The 22069-nt window shown below is 40.6% G+C and overlaps 3 protein-coding genes and 1 pseudogene across 5 annotated transcripts; 2 read left to right on the forward strand and 2 right to left on the reverse strand.

Annotated features, from left to right (window-relative positions):
• The first annotated feature begins 8669 nt into the window (after positions 1-8669).
• LOC137731734 (U-box domain-containing protein 19-like) lies at positions 8670-10839 on the forward strand (annotated as a pseudogene).
• A 273-nt stretch (positions 10840-11112) lies between these two features.
• On the reverse strand, positions 11113-12803 carry LOC137731392 (probable serine/threonine-protein kinase PBL28). Its single transcript, XM_068470502.1, has 6 exons — positions 12671-12803; positions 12443-12487; positions 11839-12336; positions 11641-11756; positions 11322-11537; positions 11113-11190 (listed from the first exon to the last, which is right to left on the reverse strand). Exons 1-6 carry the CDS (start codon positions 12801-12803, stop codon positions 11113-11115), a joined length of 1086 nt encoding a protein of 361 aa, XP_068326603.1.
• Positions 12804-14719: 1916 nt separating this feature from the next.
• LOC137730715 (equilibrative nucleotide transporter 1-like) lies at positions 14720-16698 on the forward strand. Its single transcript, XM_068469675.1, has 2 exons — positions 14720-15372; positions 15841-16698. The coding sequence occupies exons 1-2, from the start codon at positions 14832-14834 to the stop codon at positions 16569-16571; spliced, it is 1272 nt and encodes a 423-aa protein (XP_068325776.1). The 5' UTR covers positions 14720-14831; the 3' UTR covers positions 16572-16698.
• A 314-nt stretch (positions 16699-17012) lies between these two features.
• On the reverse strand, positions 17013-22069 carry LOC137730714 (RNA-binding motif protein 25-like). Of its 3 annotated transcripts, none has more exons than XM_068469673.1 (8): positions 21448-21640; positions 20324-20390; positions 19945-20183; positions 19651-19803; positions 19061-19472; positions 18283-18957; positions 17574-18175; positions 17013-17448 (listed from the first exon to the last, which is right to left on the reverse strand). In XM_068469673.1, exons 1-8 carry the CDS (start codon positions 21493-21495, stop codon positions 17197-17199), a joined length of 2448 nt encoding a protein of 815 aa, XP_068325774.1. In that variant the 5' UTR covers positions 21496-21640; the 3' UTR covers positions 17013-17196. The 3 variants fall into 3 exon arrangements, with proteins under 3 accessions (XP_068325774.1, XP_068325775.1, XP_068325773.1); XM_068469674.1 differs by having other exon boundaries at positions 20324-21102; positions 21448-21583; XM_068469672.1 differs by lacking the exon at positions 20324-20390 and having other exon boundaries at positions 21448-22069.

Below are 22069 nucleotides of genomic sequence, written 5' to 3' on the forward strand. Positions count from 1 at the left end.
CTTTGCTTAGTTGTGTATTAGCTGGATGGCTATATCTTTCTTAGTATGATAGAATCAATTTTATTAGGTGTTTTAAATTTAGCACCTTTTAGACAGAATCAGGGAGCTCATGTGGGGTGAGATTTTGAGAGGTTTGGCAATTTGTCACAGCTTTTGTGGGGCTGCCCTAAAGTCAGGGCATTGCATGATTTGGACATTCACTTAAATGTTTTGATGGGTTTTTTGGCAGCAACGTCCTATGATCAGTGCACCATTTTAATTTCTTGATGTGGTCCAGGTGTTCTGGAAGGCAAATGTAGTAGGCCAATCTAAAATGTGCTGGCCTTCACCAAGGTTCTTGGCTAATGGAAACTAGATATTAGCAGAAACCACCGAGGTGCAGCGATATTATTAAGAACGTATTGTTAACGTAGATGCTGATACGTTCTTCGTATGTTTGATTCATCATGGCACTAATCAATATAGTACTTATTGTAGTTGCTTTTGAAATTTAGCTTTAAATTAACTGTTCCACACCACACCGTGTTACCAGACAGCTTTATAAAAACTTTTGAAAAGTTGTCCCAAATAATCAAAACCCCAAATAGCACTAATGTTAATGAGCTAAAACTTGATCTACTAAAATCTCTCGTTTCAACACACCCCTGTTTAATCTTGATTGTTGATTCTGTTTGATTTATTTAATTTAATGGTTAAAAATAAAGAAGCATGAGAAACTAAAAAGATAAAAAAAATAAAAATAAAGGAGGGATGAATGCAAAATGATAGAAAAAGTACAGGGTGACCTAAAATTGTCTGAGGGTCGTTCACAAAATGGCCAGATTTGCCAGAAGTCTATAGCTGGCTCGGAGAGGTGCTTTGACATGTGACAGATAATACCATAATGCAATAAAAAGGACTTGCAAGTTGCCCCTCAAACTTTTATAGGGAGTCACTATTCATCTCTTAAAATTCTCAATTAATCATTTTTTTTTTTTTTTTGTCTCTCAAATTCTGAATAATCGGATTGATGTGATCTGTGAGAAGATAAAATTGTAGGATGTTGAGAGAGCAAAAAATCCTTCAAATGAATCAAAATCTAAGCCAGGCTGTTGCATAAGATGACGGGCAAGGACAGGATATCAGAATATGTGCCAAATACTGTTCAAGGCTGGGGCTGCTGCCGGTTGCTAGAAGAAGAAGATGCCAAAGAGTCTGATTTCCTAGTTCCAAACCACAAGTCGTTAAAACTTCTATTCTTTGTTTTAATTTGCTCCACACCAGACTAAATTAAATGATACATTTTTCTGGCATGGTCCACTACATATATCACCGGTATCGTTCCAACTTAATTATGTATTTTCTGGATTGAGATTCTCTCCGGATCTCATACTCCAGAGCTCGCTGACCAAGCAAGCTGTACCGTTCAATTTAAATCATGTGGTTCCCGTTAGCCCATCTCACTGCCTCACCTCGCATATAATCTTTCACTCCAATGGACATATATCACTCTCTTAAACGGTCCAAATTGCTCGATCTATAGGCTTGAGAATGTGAGATCTAGAGAGTATCTCAATCTCTATTCTCCAACACCAAATCCAACCAAACCAAACCATAAAATACAGAGCAGTTCAGCTGGGTTGACTTCAGGCTCCAAGAAAAAAATAGTTGGTTTTACTTCTCCATCACCAAAGTCCAAGGGTAGACAAAGCAAAACAACAAGAAAATGTACTAAAAAATATAGAGATCTTATCTTTTCATATCCGAAGAAAAAAAAAGTTGGAGTTTGTTTGAGCATGCAATCCATCTACCTAGTAGGCTACTACTGGAAATCTCATAGAGAAGTATATATGTTTTACAACTTTGACATGCACCCGTCACTTTACATGTCCGACGAGAAACATCACCCTTAATATTATCAAATATTAAAACTAGGCTGGGGATCAAGCTAAGTTTGACAATGCATGTCTTTATTTTATAACTTTAACATTCACACATGCTACTTAATTTACATATCCGCCAAGAAACAGTATCTATTAAAATTACACTTCAGGTGATGTGAAGCTAAGTTATATCCCCTTGACGCTACGTTAAAAGTTGAATTAACTCCAACAAGCGGATATAATTAAAAAGTTTGAGAAAATCGAAATTATTATGCCACTCATAACTAATAAGTGTTTTACACTAGTCAATGACTTCAACAACGCTGTAATTATTCTCCCACGTCATAAAAAAATACTAATAAATAATATACTTTGAATTCTCCAGAATTGCTGGAAAATTAGGATCTTACTTCTCTACCCTCTCACTTCTCACACACTCTCATCCCTTTCTATTTGTGCGGTCACGATTAAGTCACGTCAACATTTTATATTACTATTGTTTTTGTCTTATTATCTCTATAAAAAAATCAATATAAAATATTGATGTGGTTTTAACCATGACCATACAAAATAGAAGAGGATGGAAGTGTATGAGAAATAGGAGGGCAGAGAAATTGGATCCAAAAAATTATACAAAAAGGATGTATCTTCTTCCCTTCCTCTGTTCACAAGTCACAGCAAATTAACAACCTTTGACTTCGCATAAATCATTTGAAAAATAAAATAAAAAATAAGGAATGAGCACGTTAATTAACACTGAAGTCATAACTCAATCATCAATTTTATGTTATTTAGGTTACTAAATTTTGTGTCCCTATCAAATGACACATTATAGATGACATTTTATTCCAGTGATAGAAAAAAAATGGGTAAAGTACAAAAAACTACCTCAACTATTGGTGTCCGACACTTTCATTCCTCATCTTTTAAAATTGACAATATCATACCTCATCTTACGAATTTGTGCCAATGTCAGACCTCCGTCAGTTTTAATTTTTCTGTTAAATGCTGACGTAGCCCGACACGTGTCCCACTCACTAATCCAACTGGATTAAAAAATAATTAAATATTCAAAAATTAAAAAAAAAATATTAAATCTCTCTCTCCTCTCTCTTCCACCCTTTCTTGCCTCTCTCTCTTCTCTGCATCCCAGAAGACCCAAAACCCCTTTCCACTCGACCCCTCCCCCCCCCCCCCGGCGGACCCCTTCCCACCTGTCCTGCCAAACTCTTGCCCATTAACCCGTCCCCCCAAACTCTTGCCCATTGACCTGTGTCCCCCTCCCCCCACTACCCCACAGACTCGGACTTCGTCGCAAATCAGACCGGTTCCCAGTTCGAGTTCAGGTTGACGTCGTCATTTTGGGCGTCTAAGTGCAAATCGAGGGTGGCAAAGTGAGCGAGGCAGAGTAGTCGAGGAAGATGATGTCGTGGAACGACATCATTGCGATCTCCAGATAGAGGGTGACAGAGTAGTTGAGCAATATTGGGTTCTTCGTTTTGGGGTTTTCAAATTACGGCAACAATTGTTGCAATGGGAAGATGGGTTTTGTTCCTCCGGGGTCTGGGTCTTCTGGGATGCAGAGAAGAGAGAGAGAGGCAAGAAAGGGGGATAGAGGGAGAGAGAGGGTGGTGGAGAACGGGTGAGAAGGGATTTTGGGTTGCAGAGAAGAGAGAGGCGAGAAAGTGGGGAGAGAGAGAGAGGAGAGATTAAGAGAGATTTAATATGTATATATTTTTAATTTTTGAATATTTAATTATTAAAAATATATTTAATTATTTTTTAATCCAATTGGATTAGTGAGTGGGACACGTGTCAGGCCACCTCAGCATTTAACAGAGAAATTAACAAAAAAAACTGACGAAGGTGTGACATTGACACAAATTCGTAAGATAAGGTATGACATTGTCAATTTTAAAAGATGAGGTATGAAAGTGTCGTGATACTAATAGTTGAGGTAGTTTTTTGTACGTTACCCAAAAAAATATATATTTATGTACCTTAGTGTGGATTTGATCTTCTTGTAAATTGTAGTAATGACCCTTCAACTTTAACCAAATTGGAGCAATAGTCCCTCAATTAAAAATCCATTAACATTGGTCCCTCAACACATCAAAATATGTAGCTATGGTCATTTTCGTCAACTTCGTTATAATTTTGTCAAAATAAGTTATTTTGGCACATGAAGTACAAAATCAAACCAAGAAATTACAAAATCAAGCCCAAGTGATGAGCGAATTGAAGAATCAAATGGGAGAGATCGCGGAATTAATGGGGCAAATGCAAGAACAAAGTGAACTATCCGACTCAACTGTTGAAATTGCTGAAGCTATCACCTTGGAAAGTGGCATGGAGGTTGGAGATGAACCTAAGACGTCCAAACCAAGCCAAAAGATGAATGAACAGCTGCTGCTTGATGAAGAAGAGGATAACAAGGCCACGACAAGGGAAGAACCACCCTTGCCGCAGCCACATATGCCCTTTATGCCGTCCCCTACAACAAAGTTAAGCCCAAATTCAATTCGTCTTAACCACCAAATGTCCTTATTCCTTGCAGGATCTTGCAATCCAAGGAAGAAGAGGGTGAGAAAGGCATATTCGAAACCTTCCCAAAGAATCAAGAGCAAGAAGTGGCTAGGGAATGTCTAGAATTCATTAAAGATGATATACTTGAGACAACAATTCCCAAAAAAGTTAGATTTTATGACACATGACAAGTCATAACTCTCAAAACACCAAATCTAGCTGAATTTTCTAGTCTTACAACTTTCGAAGAGGTGTTTATTCTTGAGTTCATGTCGAAGCACACAGGTAACCCACCTCCTCGAATTTCAAATTTGTTTTACTACTAATATGTTGTTAATGATTCAGGCACCTATTCTAGAATTTAAACCATTACCGGATCATTTCAAGTATCACCTCCCATTCAAAGATCACGTCTATGCCGTGGGCACTAAGGGAGCTTAAAAGGAAGTATCGCCCGGCTGGAAGACGTTAAAGCAAGCGCTTCTTGGGAGGCAACCCACGCGAATAAAGAAGACCTAGGAATCTCCAACACTCCACAACCAGATTTGCATTCCTAAACCCTACTCTTTATTGCTTTTACTTTGCCATTATTGTTGTGTGTGTTAGTTGTTTGTTTGTTTATGAGTCTATGTTTGAAACATTGAGGACAATGTTTGGTTTAAGTGTTTGGGGGGGTGTAAACAAAGTGTTTTTCATGAAAATTCGTTGGATTTTATCACCCATCATTTCTAAAGTTGTTTCTCACTGTTTTTAAATGTTTTTAGTGTGTTTTGAAGTGTTTTTGTGTGTCTTAAACAGAAAATTTGAAAAAAAATCTAAAAAGAGTCGTTTTTGTGTGTTTGTTTGTGTCTTAAGGTACATTCCAACACAATGATGAGGATTTAGTTTTTAATTGCATGACTGTTAAAGAAAGTTACAAAGATGGATGGAAGTTTGATATGCTCTTTGGTTTATGCTTAGTTGTAGTTGTCGTTTACGAATTCACATGTAATCACAAAAAGGAAAAAAATCAGTTTTTGTAACATGCTTGAAGGAAGAAACTCAACTAACGCTACAACCCTGAGAGATTTGAGCCTAAACGTTCTTTGGAGAGTTATTAATCTTGATGTTTTTGTTTTCTAAAGTCGTTGCATGATCTCATTATTCTTTGCTTGGTTGCTACTTAAAATGCATTTTATCACTATAGTTCCAAATACTAGAACTCATGCCCATTTCATTCAAAGCATAAAATTGAGTGCATAACATAAAACAAGATGAAGTTATTTAGTTAAAACCAAAGCCAAAAAGCCTTACCCTTTGCATATGTATTGTAGGTTTAACCCCTTTGAGACTTAGTTAGCCTATTTTCTTTGTTAGCCACATTATCCTTACCTAACCTAGAATAGGACTATCTATAACCTTGTTCTTAAAGTATAGTAAAGCATGACTTAGAGGGAATTCCTTTTGATCTAAAAATTGCAGAAAAAAAAGTGTGGGGGAAGGTGTTTTTCGTTGGAATTCTATGAAGGAGTACGTTTTGCGTGCCAAAAAAAAAAAGTTGAAGAAAAGAAAGGAAAAAGAGTTAAAAATAAGTGAGAATGAACTCACAAGTGTTGATTGTTGAAGAAAGGGTCCAAAAGTTTGAATCTGGCCCTAAGTATTATGTGAAGTTTCCCTTGGTGTTCAATGTTGATTTCTGCATTCAAAAGTGAATTCTAAGTGTTTATTTCATTACTTTGCTTACTATTGCTTTAAGAACTTTTGTTTATCCTTACATTTCTTTGTTAGCCAATACCCTAGCCCCATTACAACCCTTTGACTTCGATCTTGATTGTTATGTGTTTCAATATGTGGAGTTTAAAATTGGTTTGAGCATATGGTATCTCTGGTTCTCGCGTCTAAGTAGTGGCATTCTGTTCATGAGATCATATACATATACATGTTAATAATTCCATAAAGTACCTTCTTTGATTATACATATGTGAGTGCTAGTCTACATGTTTACATCAATCTTCTCACATATACCTAGTGTAGGGAGTGTAGTTAGAAAATCTGTGTGAAAATAGAGAGTATATCCAGTGAGGAATTGAGGGAATTCTCTAAGGCATGTTACTACATTCAAAATCATGTTTTAATTGATTAAATGGGAGCGAGTAAGTGGTGACTATGATTAAGTATATGCTCGAGGGTAAGGATAGCTAAAATCTGTGGGAGTAGTGATTTTTAACATGTCATGTTGCATTGGAAATCCCTGAGGTAAATATTGGAAGGTCTAGGTTATGTTTTGTTTGTTTTGTTTTGCTCGGGGACTAGCAAAAGCTAAGTGTGGGGGAATTTGATAGGAGCATATTTATGCGACTTAGTTAGCTTGTTTTCTTGCATTTACATAGCTAATTTCTACTTGTTAGAGTGTTTTAATCTCATGTGTTTTTAGGTTCAATTGACAAAGTTGGTAAGAAAGTGCAATTTGAAGCATTTTAGAGCAGTTTTAGGCTTGGAATAGATTGCACATGCATGGAGCAAGATGGATGGACGAATTTTAAGATCAAGAAAGGCTAGGAATGTGATTAACATCTGGAAGAATTAAATCAAAGACTTGAAAGATAAGGAATCAGCTACAAAGAAGGAATATTATCCAAATTACCTTATTTTATCCAAACCTTATCCAACCTTATCTTATCTTATCATATCCTAATATTTTCCTACCTTAATTCCAGCTTCAAAGAGGACTCATTTTCACATTAAATCACCTAAATATCAAGTTTTAGAAACCCTATTTTCGTGCCCTAAGTTTATGCCACATGTAACCCTTCTAGAAGTTCCGCGTAGCTATGGTTTTCTTTTTCAACTTCGTCAGAATTTTGTCAAAACGAGTTATGTTGGAAGGACCATTGCTACAGTTGGGTTAAAGTTGAGAGACTATTGATTCAATTGAGTTAAAGTTGAGAGACCATTTCTCTAATTGGATTAAAGTTGAGAGACCAATGGTAATTGATTTTTAGTTGATGAATTATAGTTGCACGTTTTGATGAATTGAGGGACCAATGATAATGAATTTTTAGTTGATGGACCATTACTCTAATTGAGTTAAAGTTAAGGGACCATTGCTACAATTTAGTCTTTCTTTAACAATTAACAATTTAACCAATAAACACTATCATTTTTCATAAAAAATAAACATAGCCCCAAATAAGTAATCAATTTCAAATTATATTATTGCTCACATAATAATAATTCATTCTCTTCTTCCACAAATAAAAAATAAAAAATAAAAAATAAGTAATTAATTGATTTTGCTCTTCATGCTCTTAACTGAATGGAACGGTTGTATTCGTGTTTTCTTTTTAATATATTTTTTTTGTTTAAAAAAATAATAATAATCATAAAATAAAAATGATAAAAAATTCCACGTTAATTCGAAACTGTCACATTCCGCCCCGGGGCGGATCACTTCTCGGACCCGCTCCACCACCGTAGCACGATATTGTATGCTTTGGGCTGGAATGTGACATTTGGTATTAGAGCCTAACCCTGGTCGTGTGTGTGTCGACGAGGACGTCAAGCCCCTAAAGGGGGTGGATTGTGACATCCCACATCGCTCAGGGGAGTGATCCTTATATGTATATTCTCATCCCTACCTAGCACGAAGCCTTTTGGGAGCTCACTGGCTTCGGGTTCCGTAGAAACTCCGAAGTTAAGCGAGAAGGGTGCTAGAGCAATCCCAGGATGGGTGACTCATCGGGAAGTTCTCGTGTGAGTTCTCAGAAACAAAACCGTGAGAGCATGGTCCGGGCCCAAAGCGGACAATATCTCAGAAACAAAACCGTGAGGGCATGGTCGGGGCCCAAAGCGGACAATATCGTGCTACAGACCGTGAGGGCATGGTCGGGGTCCAAAGCGGACAATATCGTGCTACAGTGATGGAGTGGACCCGAAAAGTGGTCTGTCCCAGGCCGGGATGCGACAGAAACCGCCTCCAAATAATTCCACGTTATCAAATTCCTCCGAACACCGTGTCTGACTCTATCCAGTGTCGGCGACCTCTCTTCCCTTCCCATAATCGACGCTACACGCGTCCAGCTCCCATTAGCCTTCTCAGAAACACTCTGCGAAGCCGCCATTTCCTCCACCCACGTGTCTCACAGGACACGTGTCGAACGCTGAATATCCAAGTCAACACCCTGGCGCCCTTGGATCTTTCGAATTCATCGGAATCGAATAAGATTCCAACACGTGTCTCCTACTATCTCCCCTTATATAAACGCACGAACGTCCAGCCATTGAACCCAAACAAACAAACAAACAAAACACCATTCTAAGGATCAGACCTTTTTATCCATTCTTTTCAATGATTCAGAGATCAAACGGGTCAGGTCGCCGGATTCTGACGTACCCGGCGGTTCATCCGTGCGAAGTCATATCTCCGCAGACACTCCTGGCGTCACTCATCACTCTCACCTGCAACATTTGCTCTTTCAAGTCGAAAGTCATCGCCAGCAACGCCCGAAACGCCCGAGAAATCATCCGACAAATCGGTGTCGTCCGGGTTTTTCTCGAAGCGGTTCGAGATGAATCGTCGGGTCTTCCGACCTCCGCAGTTCTGAGCTTGTCGGAGCTCCACTTGGCCTTCCAGAAAGTTCAGTTCTTGCTGGAAGACTTGGCCCGGGACGACGCCAGGGTATGGATGCTGATGAAGTCGGGTCACGTGGCGAGTCAGTTTAGGATCTTGAGTCGGGCCATGGGCACGGCTCTCGATGTTCTGCCTCTCGCGTCGGTCGACGCCTCCGTTGAGGTCAAGGAGCACGTGGAATTGGTGGCCAGGCAAGCGCGAAAGACGGGGTATGAAGTCGACCCGGATGATATTCGTGTCGTGGAGGCGGTGAGGTCCGTTTTGGCCGGGTTAGAGAAAGGAGTTGCTCCGGACAAGGGGGATTTGAAATGGGTTCTCGAGTTCCTCGGGATTAGGAAATGGAGCAGGTGTGAAAAGCAAGTCAAGTTCTTGGATTCGGAAATTGGGTTCGAGAATTTGAGCCAGGAGAAGAGAGAGGTGGGATTGTTGTGCAGCCTGAAGGGTTTGCTTTGCTACTGTCGATGTGTGTTGTTCGATGTTGTGGATGGTGAACCGGGTCGAAGATCCGAGACCAAATGCAGCGGCGCCGGCGTGGCGGTGGATTGCCTCAATTCGGAAGATTTCCGGTGCCCGATATCGCTGGAAATCATGGCTGATCCGGTCACGATAGCAACAGGGCAGAGCTACGATCGGTCTTCGATTGAGAAATGGTTCAGAGCTGGCAATCCCATTTGTCCCAAGACGGGGGAGAAGCTCAAGAACACGGAGGTGGTGCCGAATTTGGCGCTAAAGCGATTGATCCAGCAGTATTGTTGCGAAAATGGTGTTGCATTTGCTGATTCGGGTCACCGAAATCACGACAGTGGGAGGACTAGGCTTGCAGTTGCTGGGAGTTTGGCAGCTGAGGGAGCCATGAAAATGGTGGCTGAGTTTCTTAATGGATGGCTTGAGGTTGGGACAGTAGAAGAGCAGAACAAGGCCGCTTATGAAATCCGGCTTCTTTCGAAATCAAGCATTTTTAACAGGTCTTGTTTGTTTGAAGCCGGTGTGGTTCCACATTTGTTGAAACTGTTATGTTCAGCAGATTCAGGGATTCAGGAAAATGCCATCGCCTCCTTGTTGAATCTTTCGAAGTATACGAAAAGCAAGGCTGTGATTGTCGAAAATCGTGGTCTGGATTTGATTGTAGGTGTGGTGAAGAAAGGTCTCAGATTAGAGGCTCGTCAGCATGCTGCTGGCACATTGTTTTACCTCTCTGCTTGTTAATCATAGGAGGGTGATAGTAGCAGGGGTAGTTCCTCTGCTTGTTAATGTCTTAACATCATTTGATAATGAAGCTCTCATCACAGATGCTCTGGCAATTCTTTCAACTCTCGCAGAGAAACCTGATGGATCAGTTGCAATTTCGCGTTGCAAAGCTTTGGATACGATCGTAGGGATCCTGAATTCCTCCATTCCTAGGGCAGGGAAGGAGTTCTGCGTGTCTTTGTTGCTTGCTCTTTGCGTAAATGGCAGCGGAGATGTGGTTGCTCTTCTAGCAAAGAGCCCTTCACTTATGGGACCTTTGTATTCTCAACTCAACGAAGGCACGTCTCGAGCAAGCAAAAAGGCCAGTGCTCTCATCAGGGTCCTGCATGAGTTCCATGAAAGAAGGTCATCCGGCTCAATCTCCCCAGTTATACAAGAGCGATTCGTTCACGTTAGGTAAACCCTGAATATTTGTGGGGATACTTACATTGCTTAATTCTTTTGAGGCTCTCCTGTAAATTCAGGGTCCTGTGTAGAGATGGTGTTGTTTTAGTTTGATTTTTAGTCTGGTTTGGTTTCGTTATTGGCTCGGTTTTTTTTAAGAGCTAATGACGGTATATCAGTATACATGATCAGCTTCTCCAATGAAGCTTTGTACAAAATCATTGTTGTATTGCTCTGTATTGCAAAATTCTTTTTCCATACAAAATCAGTAATAAATCATTCACTATTGTTTCAATGTACAAAACTATGTGCCCGAGTTTCTTCGATTTCAAGCCTTGATTGGTAGGGTAAAAAAAGCTGACTGTTTTTGGGTTGAGGTATCGAGTGCCTTTTCGAGTTTTGATACCACTTGGTCCATGCTTGACCTTTGCAGCTTTATTCCTGTGCATGACAAAGCTAGGTTGAACGCAAGATCTAAAGCTTCTACCGAGTACTCCCCGTTAAGTTTGGGATCTGCAAGTTCTGTTGCATTGCATCACCGCCTTTCTTGAGGGCCCTTGCCTACTAAGACATGGAACATAAGAAATCGAATCAGCAAATTGAAATAGTTTTTTCAGAGATGTGGAGTTAAAATTTGACTTCATTACCATTTTACTCAGAGGCATTGGTTTGTTTAAGCTTAGATTGATAACCCTGCAGCCCGAGACCAGTTGCGGAAGAACTATTCCAAAACTGTAAACGTATCCTGAAGCATTTACATGGTGGTTCTTTCTGTACTCAGGATCAGCATAACCAAATGTCCCTCTCACTTCTGAGCTCACATAGGACTGTCCCAAGTCCATAATTTTAGATAACTCGAAGTCTGACAATTTCACTTGAAAGTTTTTGTCAATGAGAATGTTTGTTGGCTGCCAGTTGGGAATGTGGCAAGAAAGAAGTTTGACGAAAAGAGTGGCAAATGAAGCAACAGCAGCGGTGCAAACAGAAGAAATGCAGAAAGTTTAGAGCTACCTTGATAACACGGTGAACAATGCAGCCTCTCGGATAAGTTTGCAGAAGCCACAGACCTCCAGCACTGTCAATGGCAAGTTCTAATCTAGTTATCCGTGGCAGACTTTTATCTTTACCTGCAAATCAGCTTTGATTGAATTGGCTTTCTGAATTATCAAAATGCAAGAGAAAATTTTACGAACGGAAATATGACCCTACCAAATAGCCACTCCGAAAGGTCCCCATTTTGGGACGGTTCATAAACCAGGAAATATTCTTCTACACCCTCACAAGAGCCAAGCAAAGCTACAAGGTTTGGATGTCTAACATCGGAAAGGCTCGTTACTTCGCAGATGAATGTCTCGACAGAGTCATCGTTGATTATGTGCTTCACTGCAACATGCTTACCATTTGATAGTATGCCTTTGTATACCTTACCAGCTCCTCCTTGGTCAATGAAGTTGTCTGCACTTGGATTGCCGGTCGCTGAATAGATTTCCTTGCTTGATATCTTAAGGCTGCCGGATTCTTCGGACAGTAAATCATCTGATGTGTTGTCCAGTAAAAAAAAGGGTAGCAACAATTCACAACTGTTGGATTTGTAGTAAGATATGAAACTCGTTGTAGAAATAAATACCTTCTTTTCGTGCTGAAAACTCTCATGAGTCCTTTTTCTGCATAAGGTCCATGTTGCAATGAGTAATATTGCTGCAATTCCTGCAAGAAACAGAACTTCACCATGATCGCAAACTAAATGACAACTGACTGCAACTTCCTATAATTTAGGACTCAAACTGTGTTGACATTATGTATTTAAGAGTACCTGTGCTCAAGTTTATACCACTACTTCCCGAGCTTTGCTGTTCATCTGCAATGGAAGGAAAGGAGTCACTTAGCTGGAGTTTAAGGGTTTATGTGCAACTGCTTCTAGGTCCTAGAAGCGTTTTTTGGAAAAGCACCGGCTTTAGGCACTTCTAGCAAAGCGCTTATGAGCAGCAGTAAAATATGAAGATAATAAATCGAATCAATTGCCTTTCTTGACTGCCTATACCTTCTGAAAGTCTCTGGTCCCCAAGGCTTTCATGAAGTGCTGAAACGCAATTCTTATCATCAATCCTCCTGCTTGTTAAAGTTACCAAAACTGAAAAGCTACATATCAGCTTCAAGTTTTGCTGACTCCTCATTTTCCGTTGATGCTACAATCTCTTCCCACCTTCTCAGTCATGCATTACGAGCCTGATCCTGCTTGAACTTTTCACCCGTCCCAAAAGATTACAACCTTCATCTAAGATTTCCAATGTGTTCCTGAGATTATCAAAAACATCTACTTTCGTGTAGTCAGAGCATCCGCCGGCTCCACTTGTTATCTTGTCAATCCCACAACTCAAAACATCATCTTTTATACCCTTCATTGAAATTAAGTAGTTTGTCTGTTCTGTCGAGTTTAAGAAGAGGTGCCCTGTCCCCCAAGGTGTATAGGTAATCATCGAAAGCTGCTCGCAACAATTGTTGATAAATCCACCCCAATTTCCAGCTTCACTACTCGTGCCGTGCCGTGCTGAAGAGTCTTGGACATCAAGTACACACTCAATATCTAGGGTTTTTGAGAAGGAAAAGGTTAAGACGCAAAGGAATAGGAAGAGTACTATCATAAGGGGCAGTTCGCAGTTCTTCATTCGATTAAGACAATGGAAATTCGACACAAGTTTGGCCATGGAGGGGGGGGGGGAGAGAGAGAGAGAGAGAGAGATAGAGATTTGAAGTTGGAAGAATGCAAACCGGGCGAATGGCTGTGAGGTGATGCAGAAGTGAGAAAGCTGGTGCAGGTGAGAGAGCTCTGTTGTGGCATGTCTTTATGCAGGCTAATCTAAACAAGGATTGAGGCTGGTAAAATGAATACAAGAAACTTAACCCAAAAATCGAGAAAGGTCTATGTAAGGATACCGACCACGTCATTTGTAAGGCAGCTTTAAAAAAAATTATCAGACCTTATATATTTTGATCTCACTCGACCTCACGCTGATTTCACCTAATATGAGAGTTCTCCTAATCAGGAACCTCTACGACCCTACTAAGCTTTCCTCCTCAAGGACGGATGTAGGATTGAAGATTAAGATACTTAACTTTAGTTGTAGATGGTCAATTTTGAAAATTGAGACTTTGAGCTGGTGTATGATCATGTCTCTATGGTTTTGACAAGCATATTTATCACCCAAAGAATATCATTTAATTTATAATAGTTTGAAATTACTTTGTAAAAGTCACAATTCCAAAAACACAGTATCTTCTAAATCTGTTAAGAACTGTGTTGACTTGATGAAGATTACAAATGTGATAACTTTGATGCCACACAAACACCACTTATGCAATTTGGATAGCTTAATAAAATAAGTCAATGCAGAGTGCCAAATGGGAATGCCCCTCCCAAGTTGCCCATTCTTGCCAACTTCAAGTGAAAGTTTTGAGTTTGATTATCGTAAATGACGAGTTTTATGTTAATTTGTTATGCCGACTTAATGTATGGCCTAACAATAATTTTTTATCTTTAATGTAAAATCCGTCTATCAACCCAAAAAATGAAAATTGAAATTCTCTCAACATCGAGAATTAAAAAGAAAAATACTATTAGACAAAATATTATTTTCCCTAGTTGATCGTGCATATTTGATCTAGTTGACACTGTATCCGTTTCTCAATAAACAAAGACATCCTGCACAGAAAATTTTTACCGCTTCCTTCACTAGAAGATGGTCTAAATTCTTCACCCACAACACATTCTTAAAAAAGAAGTCTGATTACTTATTGCAACCCAAAACCTGGTTGCCTTAATAAAAAGAGGGGTGTGATATTCACGTATCATTTCTTACTTCTCTCATACTTTCTTTGTTTTCGACCGTCGAATCGGATGAATTGAAGAATATTAACAAACAGAAATTAATAAGGATGTGTGAGAATCTAAAAAAGGCCCATCCCTTCAAACTCCCACAAAGGAAAAAGCACATGATGACATTCCTTTGCAATAATTGGAGACCAAAACGACAACGCTTCATTCCATCTTCACCTCTAACGGTCCTACCAAACCTCCGTCTGCAAGTATCTTTGTTCACATGAGTCACATCCAAAATCAAAGCTAAAAGCTTTGAACCTTCTCAGCTGATCCATTCTCCCGAACCGAACCCGGAAACCCATTGAGAAACATCCACCGATTCCCGATGGGTTTCAATGTCAAAACCACCGATGAAAATTCCGAGACCAGCCTCCTCCTCCCCACCGTAAGCGCCGCCGCCGCCGTACCTAATAAAATTCCAGAGGACTCGTTCCACTTCGCCTACATCATCTACTTCACACTGGGTCTCGGCTACCTCCTCCCATGGAACGCTTTCATCACAGCCGTCGATTACTTCGCCTACCTCTATCCAGATGCCAGCGTCGACCGTATATTCTCCGTCGTTTACATGGTGGTGGGCCTCTTCTGCCTCCTCCTGATTATCTTCTACTCCCACAAGTCCGAAGCCTATGTCCGGATCAATGTGGGCCTGGGCCTCTTCGTCGTTTCGCTGCTCGTCGTTCCCCTCATGGATGTCTTTTACATCAAGGGTCGGGTCGGGTTGTACGACGGGTTTTACGTGACGGTTGCGGCGGTTGCGCTTTCCTCCGTGGCGGATGCTTTGGTTCAAGGCTCTCTCATTGGGGCGGCTAGTGAGTTGCCCGGAACTTATATGCAAGCCGTTGTGGCCGGGACTGCTGGTTCAGGTAAAACTCCTGCCCTTTGAATTTTCCGGTCGAATTTGGAATTTCAGTTTTTGGTTTCTGGGTATTGTTTCATTTTCTGAATTAAATTCTGATTTTAGTTAATCTCAGTTGTCTTCGCTTGATTTTCTGCGTCTCTTTGTAACCTGAATGGCCGTTTGGGAAAGTCTTCTGGTCATGAGTGCTTCTGCTAGAAGTGCTTTAATAGGAAACACGTTGAAATTGTTATTAAATTTTTAACCGCAACCTGGAAAAGCGCTTGCAAGTCTGAAGAGCCACCTTCTCCATAGAACACTACTATGTTTTTCTGCCAAATGTAGTTAGAAACGCTTTCGATTGTCACAAGCACTTTTAGGTCTCTATGGAAGTATCAAACGAAACACACTTTGAAGCATATTAGTCTTTCTGCTCTGGTTACGAGTTCATCAGAGTTTCCTAACAGGTCTCCCCAAATTTTGAATGATCTTACAGGAGTCATTGTTTCTGCTCTGAGGATCGTAACCAAGGCTGTATATCCGCAAGATACCGATGGCCTGAGGAAAAGTGCGAACCTTTACTTCGCTGTCGGGATAGTCATTATTGTCATATGCATTGTCTTCTACAATGTGGCACCAAGGATTCCAGTTATGAAGTATTATGCAGATTTAAAGGTTCAGGCTGTAAACGATGCGACAGAAGAGAGAGGCCCTCCGACTCTGACTGTGTTGAGATCAACTCTGTGGCACATAGTCGACAGAGTCAAGTGGTACGGAATTAGCATCTTCCTCATCTATGTCGTGACTTTGTCGATATTTCCAGGATACATTACTGAAGACGTGCACTCTCAGATTCTCAAGGATTGGTACCCAATCATCCTTATCACCGGCTACAATGTGTTTGATCTCGTTGGCAAGTCTCTGACTTCTGTATGCCTCCTCAAAAATTCCAAGGTTGCAATCGGCAGTACAGTTGTGCGATTGCTCTTCTTTCCTCTCTTCTATGGGTGCTTGCACGGCCCCAAATTCTTCCGAACAGAGATTCCAGTGACGATACTAACCTGCCTTCTGGGGCTCACCAACGGCTACTTGACTAGCGTGTTGATGATTTTGGCTCCCAAAGTTGTCCAATTCCAACATGCTGAGACGGCAGGGATTGTGATCGTGTTGTTCTTGGTTCTGGGTTTGGCTGCTGGCGCAGTTGTATCTTGGTTCTGGGTCATCTGATGCCTCAATTGTATCCTAATCCTGTTTAGCTTGGTAATTCTACTGTTAATAGTATTTCTGTTTGTTTCTTAAACACGGATTATGAATTGTAAATCTGAATAAGAATGGGAAACGATACTAGCTCAAATTCTGGCCTACGGGCTTCCAAGTTCTACTGCTAAAGATGTGATTTTCGCACGTCTGTTTTCTCATTAAACTAAAAGAAGATCAAGGAACACAAACAAAGGGAGAAGTACAGAACGAGAAAACGAGAGTTTAAATTGAAAATACAAATAATTAAAAGAGAATAACACAAGTGTAATGGTAGGAAGGATTTCCCTGTCATGCATTTCAAAATACCATGGCCTGACGCCGGACGTAAATACAAGTAAAATTTTGGAAAGAATCACCGAGAGGACATCTAACAGATTCCAAAGCTACAAACAACCAACAAGATCGACGAAGACAAAAAGGACATTATTTGCTTATGGTACAAAATGTAACAGGAAGCAATAAAAACAGAAAGAATTTGGTTTTAGCTAACTATGCGACCCATCCTAGTTAATGAGGGCGGAGGCCAAGGACATATTATACTAACAAGACTTGGGTCTACAGCAAGCAAAAGTACAACTGACATTAAAAACTATCAAGTTCTTGTTCTTGAAGCCAGACCTGTCTCGACCTTCTTAATTTCAAAGATGAGCATCCTCCACATCTTGAGCACAAACATTTCAGCTTCTTCGTCTAAAATGGATTGAAGCAGCTGGAGCATGCGTTCTGCTCCGACATGTTCCTGAGTACTAGATACAATGTAATCTACCAGCGTAGTCTCTTCCTCTCCCAGAAACTCCGTAATCTTCTTCGAAATCCATGGTCTCATGCGTTCATGTAGTGCATGCTGTGAAAGCAGACACATCAAACATGGTTACCAGCAGTTAGTAGACTACGTGAATGAATGATCACCAAGCAAATTGTGCAAGTTTAAACAAAAGAATTTAGTATTATGGGTTAAGGCGTGCTTGCCTGTTCATAAATAGCCCAATTTATTTCGTATGAGAATAATTCCTCTTTTGTCTTCGGAATCATATCGATCAGTTGTTTTGCATCCAAAAGCTTCTTGTTATCCGTTGCCCTTGGTTTATTCATCCCACGTTCTCGGTCCGTATCACGGTCAATAGTCTTCTCCTTGTGCTCATTTCTAGTGCGATTAGAGTCATCACCATGTCGGTCCCTATCCCGGTGGCTTGACCTATCATCAGTACGTCTACTTCTTTCCTTCTCCGCATCTGGCTTCTCTTCTTTAGAACTAGCATTTGATATTCGCTTTGCGAATTCTGCAGCTGCAGCCAAATTTGATGGAGCTGTCCCAAAAACAGTTTGTTGGACAGCCTGTAGTTCTTCAGTTGAATAATCAATTGGAACCAGGGGCCTCATTTTTTTGTCCTTGTGTGCATCATCCTCCTCCTCTTTAAAAACAGAAGGAACAGCAGTACGTTTTCCAGAACCCATTAAGCCAAAACCCAACTTCTTTGCTGGGGCACTGCCACTCAGATGCGGTTCTGATGCAGAAGCAGATGTCATGGTTGACTTATCACCACTGTTACCATTCTGTAAAGCCCCATCACCTGTCATGTCAAAGTCAAACAACGTGAATAAAAATGAAAACAAAAGGGAAGGAAGGGCAAAAGAAATGAACGATAAAAGCAATAAATAATTTCATGAGTAATTTTACCTATACGATTCTCAGGACCAGAATAACCCTCAATGTCCTGTTCAATTGCCTTATATTTCAGTTCCACACCGAATTCTTCAGCCAAAGCAGCTGTGTCACTTCCATTTGGTACATGGCCAGATGAAACCCTTAATGCATCTCTCTCTTGCACCAGCTGCTTTTCCTCTTCAGCCCTCTTTCTGGCCTCGGCAATTTCTTCTTCTTCTTTCTGCCTGTCAGCTAAGTCCTCTTCCCTCTCCCGTAGTCTCCTCTTTCTCTTCTCCTCCAATGCACTTCTCCTCCATTTTTTCCTGGAATCTTCATCCTCATCATCTTCTTCATAAATTACCTCTTTCTTCCGTTTGCGTTCCCTCTCTTTCTCCCTCTCCTTCTCATACTGCCTCTGTTTCTCTTTCTCCCTTTCCCTATACTCCCAATCTTTCAGACATTTTTCATACTGATGCTCAGCATCCTCGATTTTTCTCCTTTGCTCCTTCTCCTTCCGCACCCGTTCTCGCTCTGTTTCTCTTTCGTATCTTTCAATCTCACGCTCCTTTTCGCGTTTCATATCTCGCCCCCTGTCTCTGCTCCTATCTTGCTTTCTGCTCCTATCAGGTGAGCTTGTTTCAGGCCTCTCCTGTTCACTTGTTTTGTTGTCACTAGTTATCTCTTCATCAATTTTTTCTTCACAAGCATCTGAAAAGTTAAAAGTATCAACTATAAGTATGACAGCAAAACTGCCACTAGTAATTGACTTTAAATAACTTCATCACTTACTGAGTACAAACATGAGACTTACCATTTCTCGTTGTATCAACATCAGAGTCTCCATCCCTTGATTTAGCTGGCAGCATTGAGTTTGAATTCCTAGTACCATCACCAGGAGCTGGTGTAGGTGGTGGAGGGAGAGGTTTGTTTTTTATTCTCTCCTCTATCAAACTTGTAAGCTTCTCCATAGCCTCCCGGTCAGCTTCCTTGTCTTCGTCAGTCACAATTCCAAAATTGGCAATGTCATTTTCTTTGTTACTTGAATTACTATCTTCCTCCTTTGGGTCTTGTACAGAAGGATTTGAAGGTACATTCTTCTCAACGTCTGGTGCACTTCCATCACCTTTCTCAGCTGCTTCAGCTTCTTTGAGCTTCTTTGAGTTTTCAGTCTTCTTTTGGACAACCCTCTCCAGATAGTCTCTTGTTGCTTGATTAACATTTAACTGTTTAAGTTTACAACAGCAAGTAAAAGAGAAAATATTAGCAAAGTTAAACGTGTAGAGAAGTATGTATAGCATGATTACCAAGGAACGGAAATTTCCATTGCACCATAACGACAATGACAATAAAAAACCACATAATGAAACTGACAAATGATATTAAATAAGAATCAACACAAACCACAAGGTCCTGCCCATCAATGCTCAATTTGGTGAGAAGACGTAATGCCCGAAGAACCCCTTCAGCAGATTCAAATTCGCAGAACCCAAAGCCTCTAGGAGTCCCATCTGTGGGATCTTGAGCACGTTTCCAACTCTTGACAGGTCCACACAACTTCACAAAAGGTAAAACCATCAGAAGTCAAAATCATTCACCAAAAACTTATATGAAATTATTTATAAATTTGGGTAACATAAAACAAGAGTGGGAAAGTTAATATAGAACAACAGAGATCGCAGTAATTTGACAGCACACCTGGAGGAGATATTTCATAAATTCATTGTCCACAGTTGGTGCTATCTTCCCAACATAAACAGTGGTTTGTGGTTTCTCCGCTGGGGTGACAATAGGAAGAATAGGCCTAACAGGAGGGGTAATCGGGCGAACTCCAGGAATACCAGGAACAGGGGCACGCTGAAGCAAACCAGTTGCTCCCAGTGGGCGTGGCGGAAACGGAGTCCGAATCATTGGATATGGAGGATAACGAGGAAGTCCTACAAAAACAAAAATAAATATCTTGCAAATTCGTCAGAGAACGTTTATTAAGTGCATCCAATGATAAATAGGTGACCATCCCCCAATCAAAACAAATGTATGAAAAACAATATGACTGTAAATAATGATTTTTTGTTACCACACATTAAAAGCATATTAGAGATGGCAGCACAGGCATAGCAACTACCACCAGCTGAACAGATAACCTGAAGGAAACATTAAGAAACAACATCGTGTTCATAAACCATGAATGAGTAAATCGTGCTTACCTTGCGCACCCCAGTTGGACCAAAGTAGCCTTTTCAAGTAAAATAAAACCTCCAACATCTCATGCATTGATGAGAATTATACATATTTAATATGTTGACAGTTTAATTCATCTAAAAAAAGTTAGCATCGTGCCATGCAGCACGAGAACAATATTAGTTAAAAAACAAAAACATAACAAACATGCATAAAGTATAAAAACACACAAATAAACACATGATGAGATGTTTAAATGTATATATAAATAGATTGATTGATGGATGGATGGATGATGGACATAAATATGTATCTATGGATAGAGAGACTTCAGTCGGAAGGATTGCGATACCTTAGAACACAAGGGCAATGAGCACTCAGTTGCAAACATGGTCTGCTTCTGGCAATTCATAAACCCATGAAAGGGAAAGTATCCTTAAAACTAACAGAAAGCATCCTACTAAAATAAACATGACAAAGTAATATAACTTTAGAATGACAAACTGAACAGTAATTTTTCCAAATTTTGGGAATATCATTTGAACTCCATGACCAACTTGAGCTTGCATAAAACTTTAAAATATGTGCATACCAAAAAAGGAGTTGTAGATGGGGAGTTCTCAAAGCAATATGAAGCAGGCCATCCAACCTTTCTCACCGAATTCAATCAAGACACTGTAGGAGAAAACATCTTGTCATGGATACCCTTAATCTACCACACTGGATTTTTTTTATCAAACTCCGATCTCTGCCTTAACAAACGCTTCCCACTGTATCATACCTTTAGTCTTAATTTAATTGCTATCCATAAATTCAACAAGTAATCTACTTTTTTCACTTTTTCGAGACAAAAACCAAAACCCCTAGTATTTCTTGAACAACTCATAGCAAAACAACACCAAGCAATTGCAAAACGAGAACCAACGATAAATAAAGACACTTTGCATTGAAATTGGGTAGCAAAAAAATAAAAAACCATACGAAATAACTAAGGGATTATACAGAGAAGCAAAAACCCACCAGGTAAAGCACCTTGAGGAGCACCAGTGGGCATGGCTGCGTATCCATTAGGCATCGGTGCGTACGGTCTCATAGGCTGCATCTGATAATGCATCATATGCTGCGGGGCCGAGGACGGCGGGGGCACACCAGGAGCCATCGGAGCCCCGGAGCTCACACCGGGCGGCTGGACACCAGGGAGGTGATAATTCGGATTGGGCACGCCAGGGTTCGGTATTGGAGTGAACTGCGAAACCGGCCGGAACGAAGGCGCGGTCGGCGGTAAGGCGCCGGAAACCTGTTGTGGCGCGTATGATATCGAAGGATGTGGCGGTGGAGGTGGCGGAGATACTAGAGGCGGATTCGAATTACGGTTTACGAGGATAGGTGTGGAAGATAACGACGATGATGGTGATGGTGGCGGTGGTGGTGTGGAAGCGGCGGCAACGGGATCAGGTTGGTTAGATTGGGGATTGGGGTTATCGGATTGGGGATTCGATTCTGCGTTTGTGGCGGGAGAAGAAGGAGCGTCCGCCATGGCTGGAAAGAATTGAAATCTGTGAGTGAATTTTCACTGTTTTTGTGCCCTAGGAGAGAGAAAGATGGAGACGGAGAGTGACAGATTGAGAGAACTGAGGGCGAG

Source organism: Pyrus communis, chromosome 4 (genome assembly GCF_963583255.1).
Source record: "Pyrus communis chromosome 4, drPyrComm1.1, whole genome shotgun sequence".
In the NCBI taxonomy this organism is placed as follows: domain Eukaryota; kingdom Viridiplantae; phylum Streptophyta; class Magnoliopsida; order Rosales; family Rosaceae; genus Pyrus; species Pyrus communis.